Below are 24,593 nucleotides of genomic sequence, written 5' to 3'. Positions count from 1 at the left end.
TGCCGCAAACCAACATTCACTGAGAACCAATCACTTTCCTCTCTTCCTACACGTACACATGCCTTATATCCTCGATAAAAACTTTTCACTGCTTCTAACAACTTTCCTCCCACACCATATATTCTTAATACCTTCCACAGAGCATCTCTATCAACTCTATCATATGCCTTCTCCAGATCCATAAATGCTACATACAAATCCATTTGATTTTCTAAGTATTTCTCACATACATTCTTCAAAGCAAACACCTGATCCACACATCCTCTACCACTTCTGAAACCACACTGCTCTTCCCCAATCTGATGCTCTGTACATGCCTTCACCCTCTCAATCAATATCCTCCCATATAATTTACCAGGAATACTCAACAAACTTATACCTCTGTAATTTGAGCACTCACTCTTATCCCCTTTGCCTTTGTACAATGGCACTATGCACGCATTCCGCCAATCCTCAGGCACCTCACCATGAGTCATTTTTTTTTTTTTTTTTCATACTATTTGCCATTTCCCGCGTTAGCGAGGTAGCGTTAAGAACAGAAAACTGGGTCATAGAGGGAATATCCTCACCTGACCCCCTTCTCTGTTCCTTCTTTTGGAAAATTAAAAAAAAAGAAGAGAGGGGAGGATTTCCAGCCACCCAATCCCTCCCCTTTTAGTCGCCTTCTACGACAGGCAGGGCGGGGATAACCATGAGTCATACATACATTAAATAACCTTACCAACCAGTCAACAATACAGTCACCCCCTTTTTTAATAAATTCCACTGCAATACCATCCAAACCTGCTGCCTTGCCGGCTTTCATCTTCCGCAAAGCTTTTACTACCTCTTCTCTGTTTACCAAATCATTTTCCCTAACCCTCTCCCTTTGCACACCACCTCGACCAAAACACCCTATATCTGCCACTCTATCATCAAACACATTCAACAAACCTTCAAAATACTCACTCCATCTCCTTCTCACATCACCACTACTTGTTATCACCTCCCCATTTGCGCCCTTCACTGAAGTTCCCATTTGCTCCCTTGTCTTACGCACTTTATTTACCTCCTTCCAGAACATCTTTTTATTCTGAACATACAAGTTCATATACATATAAGTTCATATACATACAAGTTCATATACATATATACACGTGTACAAATTCATACTTGCTTGCCCTCAATCATTCCTGATGCCACCTTTCCCCACAGGAAACAGCATAAATGCATAAAAGAAAAAATAAAAGACAAAATACACATTCTCTTCTTCCTCACACCTAATCACTGCCCCTCGCATCAGCAAGGTAGTGCCAGGAAACAGATGATGAAAGGTCACATCTTCTAAAATCCAAACAGACCTTTTTTTTTTTTTTTTTTTTTTTGCTGTCTCCCGCGTTTGCGAGGTAGCGCAAGGAAACAGACGAAAGAAATGGCCCAACCCACCCCCATACACATGTATATACATACATGTATACACCTGTCATGTATAATTCACCAAAACCACAGCCGCCTATTTTCACTTCCAGGCCCCATAGACCATTCCATGGTTTACCCCTGATGTTTCACATGCTCTGGTTCAGTTCACTGACAGCATGTTGACCAAAGTATACCTCATCATTCCAATTCACTCAATTTCGTGCACGCTTTTCACCCTCCTGCATGTTCAGGACCATGACCGCTAAAATTATTTTTCACTCCATCCTTTCATCTCCAATTTGGTCTCCCATTCCTCCTTGTCCCCTCCAATTCTGATACATATATCCTCTTTGTCAACCTTTCCTCAATCATTCTCTCCATACCTCTAAACCCTTTCAAAACACCCTCTTCTGCTCTCTTAACTACACTCTTCTTATTACCACACATATCTCTTTTATTATTCAATCTAACCACCTCACATCAAAGATTTCCAACACATCCGCCCTCCTTCACACAATCCTATTTACAGCCCATGCCTTGCAACCATATAATACTGTTGGAACTACTATTCCTTCACAATTACCCATTTTAACCCTTTGAGATAACGTTCTCTCTCTCCACGCATTCTTCAGCATTCCCAGAACCTTCGCCCCCTCCCTACCCTAAGGCTCACTTCTGCTTCCATGGTTCCATTCACAGCCATATCCACTCCCAGATCACCGAAAACACTTCACTTCCTCTAATTTTTCTCCATTCAAACTTATAACCCAACTGACTTGTCCTTCAACTCTGCTTAACCTAATAACCTTGCTCTTATTCACATTCACTCAACACTTTCCTTTCACACACTCTCCAAACTCAATTACCAACATCTACAGTTTCTCACTTGAATCAGCCACCTGTGTTGTATCATTGGCAAACAAATGACTGGGAGATGTATAAAAGAAAGAGGCAGGAGGTCAAGAGAAAGGTGCAAGAGGCGAAAGAGGGCAAATGAGAGTTGGGGTGCGAGTATCATTAAATTTTAGATTGAATAAAAAGATGTTTTGGAAGGAGATAAATAAAGTGGGTAAGACAAGGGACCAGTGAAGGGGGCTAATGGGGAGGTGATAACAAGTAGTGGTGATGTGAGAAGGAGATGGAGTAAGTATTTTGAAGGTTTGTTGAATGTGTTTGATGATAAGAGTGGCAGATATAGGGTGTTTTGGTCGAGGTGGTGTGCAAAGTGAGAGGGTTAGGGAGAATGATTGGGTAAACAGAGTAGAGGTAGTAAAAGCTTTGCAGAAGATGAAAGCCAGCAAGGCAGCAGGTTTGGATGGTATTGCAGTGGAATCTATTAAAAAAGGGGGTGACTGTATTGTTGACTGGTTGGTAAGGTTATTTAATGTATGTATTACTCATGGTGAGGTGCCTGAGGACTGGCGGAGTACTTGCATAGTGCCATTGTACAAAAGCAAAGGGGATAAGAGTGAGTGCTCAAATTACAGAGGTATAAGTTTGTTGAGTATTCCTGGGGAATTATATGGGAGGGTACTGACTGAGAGGGTGAAGGCATGTACAGAGCATCAGATTGGGGAAGAGCAGTGTGGTTTCAGAAGTGGTAGTGGATGTGTGGATCAGGTGTTTGCTTTGAAAAATGTATGTGAGAAATACTTAGAAAAGCAAATGGATTTGTATGTAGCATTTATGGATCTGGAGAAGGCATATGATAGAGTTGATAGAGATGGCTCTGTGGAAGGTATTAAGAGTATATGGTGTGGGAGATAAGCTCTTAGAAGCAGTGAAAAGTTTTTATTGAGGATGTATGGCATGTGTAAGTGTAGGAAGAGAGGAAAGTGATTGGTTCTCTGTGAATGTTGGTTTGCGGCAGGTGCATGATGTCTCCATGGTTAATTTGTTTATGGTGAATGCAAGAGTTTTGGAAAGTGGGGCAAGTATGCAGTCTGCTGTGGATGAGAGAGCTTGGGAAGTGAGTCAGTTGTTGTTCGGTGATGATACAGCGCTGGTGGCTGATTCAGGTGAGAAACTGCAGAAGCTGGTGACTGAGTTTGGTAAAGTGTGTGAAAGAAGAGAGCTGAGAGTAAATGTAAATAACAGCAAGGTCATTAGGTACAGTAGGGTTGAGGGACAAGTCAACTGGGAGGTAAGTTTGAATGGAGAAAAACTGGAGGAAGAGAAGTGTTTTAGATATCTGGGAGTGGATTTGGCAGCAGATGGAACCATGGAAGCGGAAGTGAATCATAGGGTAGGGGAGGGGGCGAAAGTCCTGGGAGCGATGAAAATGTGTGGAAGTCAAGAGAGTTATCTTGGAAAGCAAAAATGGGTATTTTTGAAGGAATAGTGGTTCTAACAATGTTATATGGTTGCGAGGCGTGGGGTATGGATAGAGTTGTGCGGAGGAGGGTGGATGTGCTGGAAATGAGATGTTTGAACACAATATGTGGAGTGAGGTGGTTTGATAGAGTAAGTAATGATAGGGTAAGAGAGATGTGTGGTAATAAAGAGTGTGGTTGAGAGAGCAGAAGAGGGTGTTTTGAAATGGTTTGGTCACATGGGGAGAATGAGTGAGGAAAGACTGATAAACAGAATATATGTCAGAGGTGGAGGGAACGAGGAGAAGTGGGAGACCAAATTGGAGGTGGAAAGATGGAGTGAAAAAGATTTTGAGTGATCGTGGCCTGAACATGCAGGAAGATGAAAGGCTTGCAAGGAATAGAGTGAATTGGAACGATGTGGTATACCGGGGTCACTGTGCTGTCAATGGATTGAACCGGGGCGTGTGAAGCGTTTGGGGTAAAACATGAAAAGTTTTGTAGGGCCTAGATGTGGAAAGGGAGCTGTGGTTTCGGTGCATTATACATGACAGCTGGAGACTGAGTGTGAACGAATGTTGCCTTCATTGTCTTTTCCTAGCGCTACCTCGCAAACATGAGGGGGGAGGGGGTTGTCATTTCATGCGTGGCGGGGTGGTGACAAGAATGAACAAGGGCAGACAGTATGAAGTATGTACATATGTATATATGTGTATGTCTGTGTGTGTGTATATATATGTATACATTGAGATGTATAGGTATGTATATGTGCTGTGTGTGGACGTGCATGTATATACATATGTATGTGGGTGGGTCAGGCCATTCTTTCATCTGTTTCTTTGAGCTACCTCGCTAACACGGGAGACAGCGACAAAGTATAATAAATAAATAAAAACGTTGAAATGTATAGGGATGTATATGTACGTGTGTGGGCGTTTATGTATATATATGTGTATGTGGGTGGGTTGGGCCATTCTTTCGTCTGTTTCCTTAGGCTACCTTGCTAATGCGGCAGACAGCGTCAAAGTATAATAAATATAAATATTTGAGCAAATAAGATGAGAATAAAGAAGAATACATTATGAATACCATATAAAGGCCTAACTGAGAAAACATAAGTGGAATAAATGTAAAGATCTGGGGGTCAATGAAACACTAGATTTCAGAAAGCATATTGAAAAGGTAACAGTATCAAGTCAAATGATGAGTGGTATGATTCTGAGAAGTTTCGCGGCAAGATACAGAAACCTACTGACAAAAATGTTTAATGTATACAAAAGAAACAAAACTGAATACTGCTCTGTTGTATGGTCACCAATGAAACAAAAAGAAATAAACAAATGAGAGAAAATTCAAAAAATACTTCTGGAGCTAAACTGCAGAGATAGAACATGAGAGCTACCATGAAAAGTTTAAAGCGCTGCAATCATATAGCCTTGAAAGAAAAGAAATATATGTGATAATCTATGTATGGCAACAAACTGAAGGTATAAAAGAAATGCTAAACGAGAGAACCCCTAAAACATGGAGAATTCAGATAATTTAAGTCTTCTAGAATACTATGGAACATTCCAAAAATAAATTGGACAAAAATATTTGACAGCCCAATTATGAAGCTATAGTGACTAAACTGAAACATTTAAAAAAAATCAACAAAGAATAGATAATTATGTAATGCAGATATCTGCTGTGGAAAGTAGTATTATTCACACAACCATAATCTCCATCATGCAAAATACTAGTTGCACCAGATATCAACAAAGCAAATGAAACTATCCTGAACACATCCTCACACTACAGAAACTTGACATTACCCTCAACAAAGCCAATGAAACTATCCCAAACACATCCTCATACTACAGGAACTTGACATTACCCTCAAAAAAGCAAATGAAACTATCCCCAACACATCCTCACACTACAGAAACTTGACATTACCCTCCACAATAATGATAAAAGGAGGTTGGCCTACTTCTTAACCAGCCATCATGCCAAAAAGGAGGTTGACCTACTTCTTAACCAGCCACCATGCCAAAAGGAAGTTGACCTACTTCTTAACCAGCCACCATGCCAAAGTCCTCGAAGGTTTAACCACCTAAACCCTTAAACTCTTCAATGGAGTTCCCAAGGAGCAGCTCTTTATATAACTCTTCAATCTCTTACTACATGACCTCCTGATTTACTTTTTCTATGCCCCTTACAATTCACTCACCACTATGAGTGTAAGGAGCAAAAAATCTGTTAAACCTGTGTAAGTTAATGCCACCCCAACAGCATCATCCATCAGTATTTCATTGAAATTTTTCTTCTCTACCTCCTGCTATAAGACTTTTTTAAGAAATATCAATGCAAGATACACAAATATGGTTTTGCCTTGAAAAAACAGTGGTAATAATTTCCTGGGAAACTGACACTTTATGAGAATACAGCTGGAAATATAATATGAAGTCATAGGTTCAAGTCTACTGGGTGGCCTGCTCAGGTTCTGTGAATAGAGACCTTGTAGCCTTAAGAGATTCACAACTCACTGATGATACTTTAGCCTAACTAGGAACTATGATAAGCCTAACCAGCCAGTGGCAGATGGATTTTCAGAATTTCACCAAGTAACCTACAATTGAAATTCAATTCAAAGCAATTCAACCATAAAATAACATAATACATGTTACGAATAACCACTCCTCCATTCTGTCCTGGAAACTTCATAAAATCGCTTACAAAATCAGATTTTCAAAAGCTGGAAATATTGTATAAGCTGCAGTTATTTTCACTGAGCAATTATGCCATATCAACAGTGAGCTCATTCATCCCAGTATGGAGAACAGATCGCATATTTGAGGTGGCTCTCCTTCCATCTCTTTCTTAGGCAGAGTTATATCAAAAGCAGTTCATCTTATCAACCCTACACCTTAAAGGTAGGTAAGAAGGTATTCATCACCCTTCATCAATCTTCCTTTTTTGTTTATTGGGATAAAGTTGCAATCTCTCTGTTCTACATTTATCATTTCAGACACTGTTCCTGTGAGCTTTCAGCATGCGTCCCAGTTACCAAGGCAGAGACCCAAGTTGACACACAATCGACTATAGCTTCCCACAGTTTCTGTGTAGAGACCAACCATCTGAGAAATGACCATTATGATCCCTCATTTTCTCAAACACTAGAGCTGTGGAATTCTCTCCCTTCTTTCATCTTAATCACATCCTATAACCTTTATGAGTCAGGTCTACAAACATCAGAGAAGCTTTAACAAATACTTCCTACATTCTTTTTCTCATGCTCTTCATTCCTCATTTCATCACAAATGGACAAGATTGAGCTTCATGTCCATTTAGGTTGGCTACTTAAAAAACTACATGGGTTACATAGGTGGAAGAAGTTCTGAGTACCATACAGATAAATGAAACTATACTGATTTCATAAATATATAATTCCTTTTCCTGAGGTCTAATAAATGCATGCAATGCCAGCGGTGCTTCCAGAGACTGCTATGTCAGACTCTGATCAGTTGACACCACAAGTGAATTATGATAATGTTATGAGTAACATACGATTCCTACGGAATCCATGTTCTGATGTTAGACAAAAAACAAAGGCATGGATTCTTAACAATTCACTATACTGCTCACTAGACTTTCCTATCACTAGACTATGACCAAAGATCATCTAACTGCAACAACTGGATGCAATATCAAAATTAAGTCATTCACTTTCAAATGTGCTATAAAATCAGTAAGGTTTCAACTCCTTTTAATTTCTCTTGCATACGATGCCTTCATGTACTGGCCTTATCTTTTTTTTTTGAACAGGATATATTCTTAGAAAAAAAAAAAAAAAGGAAGGACACCTTTAAGCAACTAGTTCAGTTACCCTGAGAGAGAGAGAGAGAGAGAGAGAGAGAGAGAGAGAGAGAGAGAGAGAGAGAGAGAAGAGAGAGAGAGAGAGAGAGAGTGTGTGTGTGTGTGTGTGTGTGTGTGTGTGTGTGTGTGTGTGTGTGTGTGTGTGTGTGTATGTATGTATGTGTGTGTGTGTGTGTCTTTTGGTTTGCTTTAGAGGCTGCACAGGACAGGTTATTTCTAAAAGACTGACACTATGCTGGAGTGATTTTCATGTCATATCTGGGCCCAACTATTTGACAAGACAAGATGGCCTTAATTGTACCCTTTGAATGGTGAGTACAGGATGCAAATTGTAAAACTACAGAAATATCATATACTTTTCATCTATCCACAGGTTCTCAATCTTGAATATCAAAAGGTCATGAGGCTTGACATCTTTCACAAGTCGGTATGCTGGCTGTCTCCTCTCTCCCGGCTTTTGCTGAGGTCGATCACGCAGAATGTACACACTGTCCCCTGAGAAAAGAACTTCAGTTATACATAACTACTCAACAAGGAAATTCTGAGTGAAAAACATGTATTTAACTTTACATTTATAAAACAGAAACATTCAAATATCCAGAAAATTCTATTTTTCACTTTATCATCCAAGTCCATAGTTTGGACGTATGGACTGAATAATTTTAATCACACGAAAACACAAAAAAATTGTTTTAAGACTAAAAACTGTTTCCCTACATTGTGGCATCCTGTGAGCAGAGCTGAAAGATCTCTTGATCCCCAAAGACTATAATCCTTTAACCCTAGCTTTCTGGAAGTTTAATAATTCTTCACCCTTTGGTAACCACCAATTCAGTGGTAGCTGCCTCGTTCACTGCAAGTCTGCCCTCTTCCAATCGGTAACTCTCAAATGGCGATGAGGACAGGGTCCTACTTACTGTCCAATGGAAAAGACAACCTGGCCACCTCATTTGTCTCTAAACAAGGACATTTGGTGGTTAACATCAGCAGGAGAAAGGATTTTTGAAATAGAGGGGAAGGAAGTGTGGGAAAAACAATTGAAAAATATGCTCACAAGACACCATCCAGAGAAAAACAATCTTTATTCTTCACTTATCCCTCCAGGGTCAGTCTGTTCAATGAACTGAGAGTGTACCAACATGGAAGCGTATAATTAGAGAGGAAACTTCTTAAACAAGGACAAGGAAATCATCAAAAACATTCCTTGCAAATTATCTTGTTGCCCACAAGCAATCCTCTCCCTCACAAGAGGAAAGCCTAATGCCACATAAAATATATTCTGGACATCTAAAGAAAGGTAATGCCTGACAAGAGTGTTTGAGGAATGCCAAAGACCTCTTTTGTTAATCTCCTCTAAAGACAGGTTCCTCAGAATGGTCAGAGTAGAAGCTAACTTTCTGACTGCATGAGCTCTGACATACAAGCCAAGTTGGGCCATCAAAAACAGCCTTTTAATCCATGAGGACATACTCCTTAAAGAAAGGGCTTTCAAGCTACCAGAGCAAATAAAAAGATGTACCCTCCAATAATCTCTAATAACCTTAAAGTAGTCTGAGAATTCTGTCCAGGCTTAATGCAAGATGTTCTTCAGAAGTAATCTTCCAAGAAGCAATAATCTTTGGAAACTTAACAGTTTCATTCTTGCCAATTATTTATCATTTATCTTATCATACTTGATCACTGTTTCCCTTGTCAGAAAGTATCGTCAGGAACAGCCAAATAATGACCGATCCACTCATATACACATATGCATACATAAACACCCATACATGCACACATACATACATACGGATATCAACATAAACACAAATACATACATATACATACACAGACATATACATACAGCATCCCTTCCACTTTATGGTTAACCAACCCTGCCTAGAAAGAAAAGGTGCTCCACACAGCACTATTCACTAATCTTGAATATCCCTCCTCCATAACACACAACCACATAATGTATAAACAATAATACACCATATGCAAGTGTAATTAGGAAGTTGGATCACCAGACAGGAATACGGGGAAAACTCCTTTAAAGCACTAAAAAGTATCTAAATGGAAGCAAATAAAGGATGCATGTCAGAATAGCTTTCTTTTAATGGGTTGAGGTGACCAGCAATGTGCCCCATGGCTCTCATCTGGGACCATAACTCTAAGTGGAGTTCTGTAAATTACATACTTGAAGGTATGGATTCCTACTTGACTACATTTTCAAGAGGGATGTGAAAATAAATAATGACTATATCAAATTAACAGGGGACCTGAGCAGACTCTAAAGTTGGTCTGATATATGGCTGATGAAATTCAACCACAGCAAATGCAAAGTAATAAGAATGGGACACTACAAAAGGAGGCCTCAAAATGCTTATCATCTATCAGGATATAAGCTTCAGGATTCTGTGTGTGAGGAAATAGGAGCTGACAACGTCCACAACCTGTCAGCAGAGTCCTACGTAAGAGGAAGAGCCGAGACCAACATGTCTTCTGAAAAATATCAGAACAGCTTTGAAGTTTATGGATAAGGAAATATTGAATAATCTATTCTTATCTCACATAAAAAGAAAACCAAAATGTGCTCCTCAAATCTGGTCACCACACCTATAGAAGCAAAAAGAGCTTATAAAGAAGGTCTAGAAGTGGACGTCAAAAATTTTACCAGAATTAAGAGAGCTGAATTACAGGGACAGGCTAGATGCTTAAATCTGCCCATTTTGAAAGGAAGAGTGAAGAATGCCCTGATCACAACCTTGGAGTTTTAAAACATATCAATGACATGAACACTTCCTTCACAATATGTATGGACAGATCCAAGGTAGGCCCTAACATTTTGGGGAATCTTAACCAAGTTTCTTTTGGGGGACCCCTCCACTCTTCAAACTTCCTCCTAAATCATGAGCTCTTGGAAAGGCCAGGAGCATGCTCCAAGAAAAATTTGAAAATTTAAGGTACTTGGGGTAGCATTTCGTGCTTTCTGAAGGCTGCCATATAGAGGATGGAACTAAAGAGCCCCAGTAGCAGTTGGAGCCCTACACTCTGAGTGTACAGGAAGGGCTGGCTCTGCACAGATCAATCAGAGGACATAACAACATTAGAAAGAAGCATGAAACGTGTTAAAAAAAATTTCAAGAAGTAATTTTTTGGTACTAACTTTAAAAGAATGGTGGAGGAATGTAACAGAATGACTGAGGACATGGATAATGCAGACAGCATATATAAATTCAAGTTGTTTGATATGATAGAAGGTTCAAGAGATGGGGCCCCATTGGTATAAAACTCTCTAAGTACAGGAAAAATTAGTAATTTCAAACAGGTAATTACACAATCACATTGCAACCTAATCCATCCATAATGTCTAAACAAAGTGAGTGCTAAATGTTTCCCCCTCCCCCTATCCATGATATCCATACCTCTAATACTGCACTATTCAAAGAGACACTACATTACATTTGGCAAGATTCCTCTGTGGAAACCATCTACTTCTCAATCAACATCATCAGAAGGTTCAGCCAAAACCAACTGCATTTTGAAATCCCCTCTGTAACAGATCTTTGCACAAATCAGTGGATATTGCTAGATACCTAAGGTCCACTGGCTTTCCAAACAAATTTATCTGGGGATAAAACAAAAACAAGTGCATCTGGACTAGAGTGGTTTCTGGATTGCCTTTCCAGGTGAGTGAGAATAATTAGTCCTTCACAAGCAAAATAACTCAAACCTGTGCCCTTTATTTTTTCATTTATTATACTTTGTCGCTGTCTCCCGCGTTAGCGAGGTAGTGCAAAGAAACAGACGAAAGAATGGCCCAACCCACCCACATACATATGTATGCATATACACGGCCCTGTTGGCAATATCATTTCACGCACACACACAAAAAAAAATACTGTTCATTACTGGCAATATTCTTTTGCAAGCAAAATCGTTCAGCAGCTGATCACTATTGGCAATACATGTCCTCTGCAATATGATACAGTATAAATAAATAAGCACTAACCATGCATGAGTGCATAGCCTGCACTCTAAAAGAAAATATGATTTTTTAAAGGCACTTGTTCTTTAATGCCATCAACTTTTTTCTATTCAACAGATCCATATTCTATCTACATACAATTATCACTCTCTTCCCACTCACATGGGGTGGATCATTATCATGCAGCCTATGAAATCAGTTATAAGCATCCTCAACTCATATACAGTTTGTCAAAGTGAAAAACAAACTTCTACTCTTGTAAGGTTGTCCTAATTTAGATCAATCAATAAATGACCAAATTTTTCTATAACCTGTTAAAACAAATAAAAAAATAGAAATAGAACTATTATCTTTCTTACCTTGTTTGACTTGTAGATTATCCCTCAGCAAGGTAATGAAGTACTTGTGATCTTTAGGAGCATCTGGTGGCTGGGGATTCATAGGGACCTCTGGAGATATAAGGCGTGGCGAACATTCCTCACAAAGGTAGTGATCTGGGGAGTCAGTCACACCCATACAATCACAATGTTGCCACACGAGACATCTCTCACACTGGATCATAACTCCTTCATCACGATGTAGATTACATACACATCGAATTACATCCTCATCCTCAAACTCTTCATTAGGGCTGGAATTGGCAAAGGCAGGAGGGAGTCCATCTTCTCCTAGAACTTCTTCTAGAAGGGGTTTGAACTGCAACTTACATTCACTATAAACACGCCGCAAACCAACAGCCATCTGACCCACCTCAGTGTTTCGCCCAAAAAATCGTAAGTTGTTTGCAAAAAGACGCATTACATCTCGATCAAATGACTCTGCTGTAACATAATGTCCAGTAAGAATGTTTTTTTCTACTAGAGCTAAGTCAATGGGTTCTCCTACTCGAGTATAATAAGTAGGATACTTTTTTTTGGATGGCAACGTCATGAACGGAGTGGCTAAGGGTTTGTCACTGCTATCTCTAGATGCAACCAGTTTATCAAAAATATCTTTAAAGATCTGGGCTAATTTGGCTAATCGAGTCATTTCAGGGTCATCCTCAGCTTGAGCTAAACGTCGTGTTTTCACAGAACGAGCAGTATTAAGAGCAGTAAAATGTGTGAGAAATTTCTCAACTCGTGTACTAGGTTCTTCTGGGTCATCTAAGACTTCTTCAGGTTTTTTCTCAGCACATCGACTTAAGCGTTCCCTTGACTTCTTGACCTTTTCTAAATTTCGAATGAGGAAACATCTGTGAGTTAAAATAAACAGTTGCTGCTGATGTGATAAAGGCTTAATAGGAGTGAAATGTGGACGGGGAATATAACTGCTATCTGTTTCAGCTGTCATTCCACGCTTACGTTTTTTTCCCATATCCTTTTTAAGAGCCTTTTTCTTATCATCAACTATACCATTTACCCTTTGTGACTTGGCAGCAATAACTCCACGACAATTTTCTGACCCACACTTGCACTCTTGTCCTTCGGCTGGATTGAACAGACAGAAATTATAGTCATAAGTTAACTCTGTTCCTGCTTCAATATCCTTCAGAGCAAACAGAGCCATACGGTATTGGCCATTCACATACCACTTTTGCATTTCACAATTAGGATCACAAGAATGATTAACAAAACGACAATCTCCTCCCATTCGATGCCCATCAATAACCATCCCTCGGTCAAGATTCAAACAATAATGATGAGTATCATTTACATATTTTGTCTGCATTCTTCGTTTAAATTCTTTTTCACTAACCACTTCCCCAACATATTCCATAATAAATGTTCCAGCCTTGATTGATTCTGTAGTTTTGATGCCCCACCCTTTGTTTGGGGTCATGAAACGCTGAAGACAGGTGTGGTTCTCATGCCTTTGAATAGGCTGATTACCACATGTATCTCCATTGGGGCAGGTCTGAGAGGAGCATTCAATAAGCATCATCTTGTTGATGCAGTCATCACCGCATCCACGTTCTCCTGGCTTGATGGGGCGCTTGCAGTTACAAGCTTGCAGTTCATAATCATGATTTGGCTTAACATCATAATACACATCTATAGAAGAACAAAGTATCAAAATTACTATAAAACATGTAAGATGCATGATGGGAAAAATACAATTCAAATGTAATTCACAGAAAAATTTCAAAATCAAAAAACATATATTTGTCATGCCAATACCAATCACATTACACAACACCTACTATAAATGAAACTTACTAGATTTGATCTTTTTGTAATTCCAAGATGGTACAATATCTCTACCAGGCAACATGTTATGTTCATGGAGCCACCAAAGATCATATGGTAGCACAAAATCTATCTGTCTCTCTCTCAGCCACTTGCGACAGTAACAGGGAGGAGGAAGAAGACCATGTATGTGCTCTTCAGGATCATATGTTAGTTTATTCTTTGGCAAGGCCACTTCCCCATTTCTTCTTCGAGGCCTGAAAATAATGCATCTGTTATGGAAGTATAGGAACCAGTGCTTAAATGTACCTTTCAAATTAAATTTCTCAAAACTCTAATTTTTACCTTATCAAATTTGAAATGAAATCTAATCCCATACAAAATGAGCAACACAAAATAATCATTACTGAAAAAATTGGATATGAGGAACTATGCACATTACTAATGAAAATATAATCTATAATAGCAAGAGTTTTTGTCATACTTTTATATTTTGTGAACCCAGCATGTTACTCTTCAAAGTCAAGCTCTCTGGAATTTATTCTTACAATTGATTATAATATGAAAATTCTATATTCCACTGGTCTTTTATCATAAGCGTAAGAGTCACCATATACGGCAAGATGTCAAAATTCAGAGGTCATATCTATAATTACAAACCACACAAATTGGGCCCTGGCTAGTGTAAACAGAAGCTGAATAAATGTGTCCTTCACCATCAAAACTTATCTAAATGAAAATCATACAATATCAAGCAACACTAGGTCAAATGTTTAGATTGATAATATCCTGTATATACTCATGTATTTACTCAAGTATGATGTTACCAGACTTCACCTGAATGTGGTTACATCACACATGCAAAGTCACCTTTGATGAGGCTGTATAAGTAGGGGTACAGTCTTGTCAAAGAATATATCACACAACAGGAGTCCAAATTTCCATGTTACTGGAAGCAATGCATCCTTGGGCTGTGGGAGCCTTTGAAAGATGTTCTGGGTAACATCAGGTCTCTCTTGGAAAGAGGTCCTTTAACAATAAAATATGAAAAATAAAGAATAAAAAATAACTCATGTTTTGAGACCAAATTCTTAGAATAAAAGTAGAGGTCAACCTATTTATGAAAAATGTCTTTGAGGGGTTGAAATTCTGGCATGATGGAGGGGCAACTGTATAAAGCATGAAAAATATTTATCAACTGTACTCGTAAACTATGCCACATTTACAGTAGGCTAAATGCCCAATCCTATGCTAACCTACTTAATATTCTATCATTGGTTACTTTCAAGTTACAAAATATTTTTGGTTGTGTAGCCTTTCTTCTCAGGTACAAGGACGAAGTAAAGCTTTATCTCAATCTATTTCTAAAGCTATTTGTAATGCTATCTTCTTCCTTCATCTTTATACCAAACTTTTTAATACAGTTCATCATGACTGCAAAATTATCAGATTACAAACTGTTCTTGCTAAACCTGTTGCTGTAATGGCTTCCCACTTCTGAACAGATTCACAGTAATCATATTTCTCATCTCAAACTGCTCTACAAGACATAATATCGAACATGATTCCAAAGGATATTGTCATCACAGTGGATGTAACACAAAAAGATACAGCCACAAGTCACCTGTGTTTATTGTATTCTATCTAATCCTCCAATCATTTTGCACAGCGCTCATCAGAGGAAAATCTAGTTATGAAGAATGAGTTGTGCGAGTTAGGTATTGTGAAGTGTTATGCATGCCAAAGAGAGCCTAAAAGTCTGTGGAGAGAAGGCCAGCAGTCCACATGTGGATGAGGCAAAAAGAAAACACAGATACCCAGGTCAGAGGAGCGCAACTTGACAATCACTGAAGTGCTGGTTCACTATGGAGCTGTCACTAACCCTACCAATACCTATGTGAGTAGTACTGGTAATATACCTCCCTGATCAGTGACTGCCGAACAACTACTGCCTTCCATGATAAGTGTCATTTAGTGAATATGGGTCACAAAGATCACCCCCACCCTCTTCCCACTCACCTCCACCTGGGGTATTATCATCTCACAGCCATATAAATTATGTTTATTTTTTTCTACATCCTTTACTTATACCAATGTTTCTTTTGCAAATCAATATAATAGCCATTATTGAATTTCTATAAAAGGCTCATACTTCTACTCTTCCCCAACTACTCTTCATTCCCTCCACCGTCCCTAATAAGAGACTCTATGCATTAACTTCAGCTTTATATCATGGCCACAGATGTAATGTTAGCTCACTTTCCGATATATTCTTTACTTTTACATGTATTTCCATCATTTCTTAAGTAGAGGCAGAAAATTTGAAGACTGCTTTTTATACAAATCATGACCAACTTTCTGCACATTACAAGTTTTCCTTTCCTGTCCTAATAATTCACATTTTTAAATATGCAAACAAAGATTTTCATATAACTATGAAAAAGCATTCAATTCTATCTATATCTCTGATGCCCATTCCCTCTTGGGTGGTCATGGCAAAAGTTTCCATAACTGTTGAACTCCAGTGCTGTTTCTTAGCCTCTGGTGCCTCACCCTTGATAGGCTACTAGCAGAGGACAACTCTAACACACTGTTTTCATGAACTAATGTATCTACCTAATGTTCCAACCAATTACTTCTATCTAATGCTCTCAGCTAAAATAATGAAATAATCAAATAATGAAAAACATTTTAAGTATATTTCATCCACTACTTTCAATCATGTGAGAAGTTTTGTATATGTTTCTGCACAACATGCTGAAATGTGTGGGAATAAAGCCTGAGTGTCAAGTGAGTTGCCACTGCATGTTTTACCATTTATTTTACCTACAAAAAAATTTATCATCAATTATTATTCTGTTTTACCTTATATAATAAATCTTCTCTTGTTATAAACCATACTGATAAATTTTTCTTGAAAGTAAATCTATAATCAATTTCTATCTAACTATATCTCTGAAGTCCATTCCCTGCCATCCAGGGGTGGCCACAACAAAAAAAGACTCTACTTATTCCTGTCCTTACATGCCTCCCTTCCTAACATGATTCAAAGCATTCTTCCACCATTTCTCTCCCTCCAATACTCTTTCACTCTATTTCCCTATATCAATCCATCTAATCATACTATCAAGCAATCTCCTTGTGAACTCCCTCTTGCATTCTTTCCACATGCCCAAACCATCTCTAAGTATAATGTTTCACTCACTCTACTAATCAACAAATCATTCCCTTTGCATTCTCTGTCATGCCAAATTATCATCAATTGCCTAAGCTTCCATACATCATAAAACACAAAAACAACCTTCTGCAACTCTTCTTCATTCTCAGCATACAACACAACATCATCTGCAAATAGGATTGTTACTTGAAACCACACCTCACTCCATCTCTCCTCCTTTCCCTAGTTTTGCTTTCATCTCTCTAATCACTCCATCCATACACATGTTTAAAAGCCACAGCGACATCACACAGTCCTGCCTTCCACCATTTGTATACCAAAATTTTTACTCAACTCTCCATCAACTCTTAAATAAGCATTTGCTCCTCTGTAGAAGGCTTCTACAACATCCAACAATTGTCCCCCTACCCCATGTATCCTTAACACATCCCATAAAGCATTCCACTCGAGTACATATAATGCAGTTTTTCTTAATCCATAACAGCTGGACACAGCAAATCTATAAAATGTAAAATTACCAACCGCACTAGTCAGACATAATGTAGTTGAAGTCAGGTGGGCACTGACAAAACTGCCTCCATATTTGAAATAAAACCATCTACCTCATCTTCATCAACTTTCAAAGCTGGAAGTACAAGTGACCATGAAAATCTCTCTCCAAATGATCAGAAGGCAAATCATCATCAAATAATTTGGTATCATCTGCCTGGTCCTTTAAATCTGGCTTAAAGCTGCTCAGTTTCCTTCCTGGAAAACTCATGAAAATGTCCTCTCGGTGGTATAGCTGGAGGATGACTGATTCTGGTGAGATATTGCTGTACACTACCACCTCAGCCACCATTCAGAATTGGCATGCAGCCTTGAAAGCTTAGGCACAAACCTGAATGCATAAATATCCATCTATCTGGAGATGTAATGAGTTAAGTTGCAATATCATTTCATAAAATCAGAAGAAGGAGATGGAGTGAGTATTTTGAAGGTTTATTGAATGTGTTTGATGATAGAGCGGCAAATATAGTATGTTTTGGTCAAGGTGGTGTGCGAAGTGAGAGGGTCAGGGAGAATGGTTTGGTGAACAGAGAAGAGGTAGTGAAAGCTTTGCAGAGGATGAAAGCCTGCAAGGCGGTGGGTTTGGATGGTCTTGCAGTGGAATTCATTAAAAAAAGGGGGTGACTGTGTTGCTGACTGGTTGGTAAGGATATTCAATGTATGTATGGTTCATGGTGAGGTGCCTGAGGATTAGTGAAATGCATGCATAGTGCCACTGTACAAAGCAAATGGGACAGGGGTGAGTGTTCAAATTACAGAGGTATAAGTTTATTGAGTATTCCAGGGAAATTAAATGGGAGGGTATTGATTGAGAGGGTAAAGGCTGTACAGAGCATCAGATTGGGGAAGAGCAGTGTGGTTTCAGAAGTAGTAGAGGATATGAGGACCAGGTGTTTGTTTTAAAGAATGTATGAGAAATACTTAGAAAAACAGATGGATTTGTATGTAGCATTTATGGATCTGGAGAAGGCATATGATAGGGTTGACAGAGATGCTTTGTGGAAGGTATTAAGAGTATACGGTGTGGGAGGTAAGTTGCTAGAAGCAGTAAAAGGTTTTTACCAAGAATGTAAGGCATGTGTACGGGTAGGAAGAGGGGAAAGTGATTGGTTCTCTGTGAATGTCAGATTGCGGCAGGGATGCGTAAGGTCTCCATGGTTGCTAAATTTGTTTATGAATGGGGTGGTTAGGGAGGTGAATGCAAGAGTTCTGGAAAGAGGCACAAGTATGCAGTCTGTTGTGGATGAGAAGGCTTGGGAAGTGAGTCAGTTGTTCGCTGATGATACAGCACTGGTGGCTGATTCGGGTGAGAAACTGCAGAAGCTGGTGACTGAGTTTGGTAAAGTGTGTGAAAGAAAGCTGAGAGTAAATGTGAATAAGAGCAAGGTTATTAGGTTCAGCAGGGTTGAGGGACAAGCTAATTGGGGGTAAGTTAGAATGGAGAAAAACTGGAAGTGAAATGTTTTAGATATCTGCTTGGCAGCGGATGGAACCATGGAAGTGGCAGCGAGTCACAGGCTGGGGGAGGGGCAAAGGTTCTGGGAGCTTTGAAGAAACTGTGGAAGGCGAGAACGTTATCTTGGAGAACAAAAATGGGTATGTTTGAATAGTGGTTCCAACAATGTTATATGGTTGTGAGGCATGGGCTACAGATAGGGTTGTGCGAAGGAGGGTGGATGTGTTGGAAATGAAATGTTTGAGGACAATATATGGTGTGAGGTGGTTTGATTGAGTAAGTAATGAAAGGGTAAGAGAGATGTGTGGTAATAAAAAAGAGTGTGGTTGAGAGAGCAGAAGAGGGTTTATTGAAATGGCTTGGTCACATGTAGAGAATGAGTGAGGAACGATTGACAAAGAGGATACATGTGTCAGAGGTAGAGGGAACGAGGAGAAGTGGGAGACCAAATTGAAGGTGGTCGAATGGAGTGAAAAAGATTCTGAGCGATCGGGGCCCGAACATACAGAAGGGTGAAAGGCATGCAAGGAATAGAGTGAATTGGAATGATGTGGGATACCGGGGTCGGCTTGCTGTCAATGGATTGAACCAGGGCATGTGAAGTGTTTGGGGTAAACCATGGAGAGTTCTGTGAGGCCTGGATGTGGAAAGGGAGCTATGGTTTCAGTGCATTACACATGACAGCTACAGACTGAGTGTGAAAGAATGTGGCCTTTGTTGTCTTTTCCTCGTGCTACCTTGTGTGCGCGTAGGGGGGAGGGAGTGTTATTTCATGCATGGTGGGGTGGCGACGGGAATGGATGAAGGCAGCAAGTATGAATATGTACATGTGTATATATATGTATATGTCTGTGTATGTATATGCATGTATACGTTAAAATGTATAGGTATGTATATGTGCGTGTGTGGGCATTTATATATATAGATGTGTATGTAGGTGGGTTGGACCACTGTCTCATTTGTTTCCTTACACTACCTCGCTAACGCTGGAGACAGCGACGTAATAAATAAATAATAAATAAAATCAAAATACTATTTCCCATTTTTGATGGGGTGGCAACCTCCCCAGCAAGCACAACTGGCTCAACCTTGGGTCTCTTAAGTAACAGTGATTACCTCTGAAAAATTCCATAAGGTTATGAATGACAACCATGCCTGGCCTAGCTGCATGAATAAAATTGTGTTCCAAGTTGTAAGTGCAGAGAACCAAAAGATTTTCAAGGCATGGAAAATCCAAAACAATTATTTCAAAACAACATCTAGTTGGTGATTCTAACTTTTAACTTGCACAAAAAACTTTGGTATAAGCCCTCTGAAGGTAGCTGACCTCATATGAGGACACCTGATGAGGGTGCAGTTCAGCTCCTATGAGGACCAATTCTGTGAAATGACCACCTATGCCTCAAAGTAAGATATGCAGCCATTACGACTTGTAGAGGGATTTCATGCATTGTTTCCACACATTACACCCAAAGCTTTTCCTATGTACTGTAAAGTACATGTGAAGATTTCAAGGATGCTTCTGAAATGTGTACCCTCTGTTTTGCAATAATTTTTGTTGCTGTCACTCTAACAAGATAACAGATATTTCTGATGCAAAACCACTAGTAATAATTGCTGTCTGTGACAAAATCATTTCCATAAATACTAACCCACTCACATAGTACATCAGTCATGTAGCATAAGTTATACGAGTGCACAGCACTTGTAAACAGTGTACCTTACTCAGGATTGTGGAAGGTCATCATTCCAACAGGACTATCACATATAAGGAGGTGAATGGAATATGAAGAGGGACCCCCAGAATAACATAAATATTGGATATTAGGTCCAACTCTGAAACTTCTACAATTTTTGATAAAATGGAGTGGAAAGATATCAGTTTTCAAATGAAATGCTCAGAGTATTGCAACTATCAGTAAAGCAAAGCATTAAATCACTAAGCACATACAGAAAATCCAAGCAATAAATAATGTGAAGGGCTGACTTGGGTACGGTGAGCAAATACATTATGAATTGATGTAATGACATGCCACTGGATGGTAAATTACACAAAACCCGATGGCAACACTGACAAGCTTTTTCAAAAATATTCTCTGGATATGACCTATTTGTGTGCTAGCTACATCACTGTTATTCTTGCAATATACTAGGACCATTAGAGACCTTCAGGCAGATTGAATAAGGAAAACTGGAGGGCAGTAGATGTAAGAAGGGTAACTGGTCCAAGTTAGTCTAAACACTAAGGGCAATCAAGCTTCATCTGTTAATCACAAAATAAAGATGTTCATCTACCTTTCTTTTGAACCTGATACTAACCAGAAATTGATTTAGAAAAGGGAGAATATCAAGCCCAGGCATTTGTGACAAAAAGGAAGCACGAGTAAGGGATAATACATGAAACATCAGAAAACAAAATTTTGGAGTTGTTGGTTGAAATAATTTAAACCCAAGACCTGAAATTAATGAAATTAGAAATGGAAGTAATAAAATAAAAAAAAATCTAAAGATTATGAGAGATGTCATATGATAAAAAGAAAATCAGGGAATTTAAAAGTAAGATAAATTATCAGAAGAGAGTGGTGTCTGTGATAAAGCATATAACCATGGGAATGAAGACAGAATGATTAAAGATCAGATGATGTCAAAAGGGGCAAGGAAATCCCCATAACACTAAGTGCAATTTTTTTTCATACTATTCGCCATTTCCCACGTTAGCAAGGTCCCGTTAAGAACAGAGGACTGAGCCTTTGAGGGAACATCCTCACTTGGCCCATTCTCTGTTCCTTGTTTTGGAAAATCAAAAATGAGAGGAGAGGATTTCCAGCCACCCCTCCCTCCCCTTCTAGTCGCCTTCTATGACAAGCAGGGAATACGTGGGAAATATTCTTTCTCCCCTATCCCCAGGGATAACTAAGTGCAAATATATTTTGTAAATAGTGGTGAGAGAAGTGCACTTTCTGGAACTAGGCAACTGACTTGGTACATGCTGACTAACGCAGTGGGACAAGAACCTGGAGACACTGAATCTGAGATGTCCAGGGTACTAAGTGAAGCTGTAGATAGAATATGGATTGTTTTAGGCAGAATAATTAGCAATATTGATGATCCAAATGAGAATTTCTGAAACTTACAGAATAAGTGCTTATTAGCAAAAAGGGAAATTACAGAGAAAGCAAGAGGCATGGAAGCTATGAACCAAAACTGATGGACTTAGGTGGAAGGTACATGGCACATAAATTAGAATTAGTTAACCAAGAGCCTGAGTAATGTTTGTGACTAGAAGACCATACACCAAACAAAATGAAAAAGGGAAATAAGAAATGTTCATTAAAGGGTTACTAGAGGCAACAAATTACCAGTTACAATCTCAGTGATAAAGGGAAGAAGAAAGCGGTTTAAATCAAGACAAAGGACAACCAATTACATTTGGTTAAGTCTGATTTTAGTCATCTATGTAACTAGGAGGTAATAAGACAGGCCAAAAAACTTAAAAACAAGGTGCAATTCAGCAGTCTTCACCAAACTTGATAGACCAAGGGAAGGGAGGAAAAAAATAATAGTCTATCTATCTACATCTCATATGCCCAATCCCCTCGAGAACTCTCTCACAGGGGTTGGCCTGCGTAAGTCTCCATAACTGGTGAACTCCAGTGCTGCTTCTTAGCCTTTTAGCGCCTCACCCCTATCAGGCCACTGGTAGACATCAACTCTAAACAGCATTTCCAAGGGTTCCTACCAAGTACTTCAACCTAATGTTCCAGCCTAACACTTCTACCTAATGTTCACACCTAAATGCTCCTACACTTAGAAGGCGAAAAATGGAAGATACAACATAAAGCAGGAGGACAAACCATCCCTGCCAGTGCTGCAAAAAGGCCAGAAATAATAGGATACTGCAATGGAAGATTAAAAGTATATTACTGGTACTACCCGCCTAAGTATTGGGATTTACTTTTTTAGTATAAGAGAGGTTGATGAGTGGAATAGCATGACTGAAGACATGGTTAATGCAGAAAGCTTGCAGTAATTTATGAAGCTGTATGATAAAGAATGTTCATGAGTTTTAAACTCACTCCCAAATAGTACAAATAGGTAATTATGAAAAGATAATTACTCAGAAGGCTGAATTGTACATCATCTTAATCAGGAAATCACTACTAACAAAAGGCAATTACAAAGTGATAATTACTCAGGTAAATTGTGCATCATCTTAATCAGTAAAGTACTTTCTAGTTCATCGTAAAAAGTGAAATTTTTTTCTCAATGTTTTTAAATTTTACCTCAAAAGCATAAAGGACTCAAACAGCAACAGATCACTGGGTCCCTTTGAAACTGTTTATGACAGTGGAAGATATGAAAATCATAGAACACTGTTGTAATAATAAAAATACGTACATACTAAAAATATATGATTATAAACTTTTTTGTAGCTAGGATGGTGCAAATAGTGTCAGTTACAGATTTGATGCAAAATATTTATCTAGTCTACTTTCAAACATAACTATGGTATTACTTTAAACCACTCTAAATGGAAAATCATTCCATGTGTTAATCCTGTTGAAGAAAAAGTATTTCGTCTCATTTAAAGTAAAACATGTAAACACAACTTTGCAACTACTACTACGAGTGAACTCCGATGAATATAACCCCACGTAAGTTGTTAGACTGAGATTATCAAAGACTTTGATAACTTCAAATGCCTCAACCAGATCACCCCTTAAGCTTCTCTTCTCTAACATGAATAAATCTAAGTCATTTAGTTGGCTCCAGAAGATTTGTTTTTCAATTTTGTAATCATCTAGGTAGCTCCTCTCTGTATTCTCTCCATTCTGTCTATGTCTTTCCGCAAGCATGGTGACCAATAATGAACACAACATTCAAGATGGGGACAAACGAGTGACTTGTAAAGTAAAGATAATTTCCCTAGACTTAAATTTGATAGCCCTAACTATAAATCCAAAAATTTTGTGTGCCTTTTTAATTGCTTCTGAGCACTATTTAATTGGCTCTAGATCACCAGAGATTATTGCATCCATCTTTTTCCTCATCTACCTTTTGCAGTTAAACAGAATTCATATGAACTGTGGTTCTTTTCACTTTTACAACCAACATATATAACTTTGCACTTATCAAAAATTCATTTTCTACCTATGAGGCCAGTTCATCAGCTTGTCTATGTCTGTTTATCAAGCTGCAAATGTTAAATTTCTGTTGTAGATTCATTTCCCAACTTATTGTACCTGAATTTCGATATCTTACATTTCAGCCCATAGTCAATGCCATTATCATGTATGTGAGAGAACTGATCCCAAGACTGATCCTTGTGGTACACCACTTATTACATTAAACCATTCTGAGGCTTGACCATCAATTACAACTTGCTTATGGCCAGTTAGCAATTTCCTACCCACTGAAGTACCCCTTCTAAACCATGTGACTAAATTTTAATAGATAACTTTTGTTGTGGAACCTTCTCAAATGCTTTTTGAAAATCTACATAGATGACATCAACTGCTCTTCTTTCATCATACATGTTGATTGCAACATTAAAGAAATGAGGCACATTTTTCTGACACAACAATTTCATTAAAAACCATGCCAAGTATCATTAAGTTGTGGTTTCTGACATGTTTTCAGTCTCATCACATTTGATAATTTCCATAAGTTTAACAACTACAGGCGTTAAGCTGACTGGACGATA

The 24,593-nt window shown here is 38.7% G+C and overlaps 1 protein-coding gene across 6 annotated transcripts in view; it reads right to left on the bottom strand.

The window, feature by feature from the left end:
• Positions 1 to 24,593, bottom strand: part of ash1 (histone-lysine N-methyltransferase ash1) — a 546,010-nt gene that overhangs the window by 56,440 nt on the left and 464,977 nt on the right. For all 6 annotated transcript variants that reach the window (XM_071682098.1, XM_071682255.1, XM_071682335.1 and 3 more), the window contains 3 exons: positions 13,737 to 13,963; positions 11,898 to 13,571; positions 7,925 to 8,063 (listed from right to left, as the gene is read on the bottom strand). In XM_071682098.1, coding sequence (XP_071538199.1) covers positions 7,925 to 8,063; positions 11,898 to 13,571; positions 13,737 to 13,963 — 2,040 coding nt within the window. The remainder of the gene's footprint in view (positions 1 to 7,924; positions 8,064 to 11,897; positions 13,572 to 13,736; positions 13,964 to 24,593) is intronic.

This window comes from Panulirus ornatus, chromosome 1 (genome assembly GCF_036320965.1).
Source record: "Panulirus ornatus isolate Po-2019 chromosome 1, ASM3632096v1, whole genome shotgun sequence".
Taxonomy (NCBI): Eukaryota; Metazoa; Arthropoda; class Malacostraca; order Decapoda; family Palinuridae; genus Panulirus; species Panulirus ornatus.
This window is presented reverse-complemented; position numbering and strand designations above follow the sequence as displayed.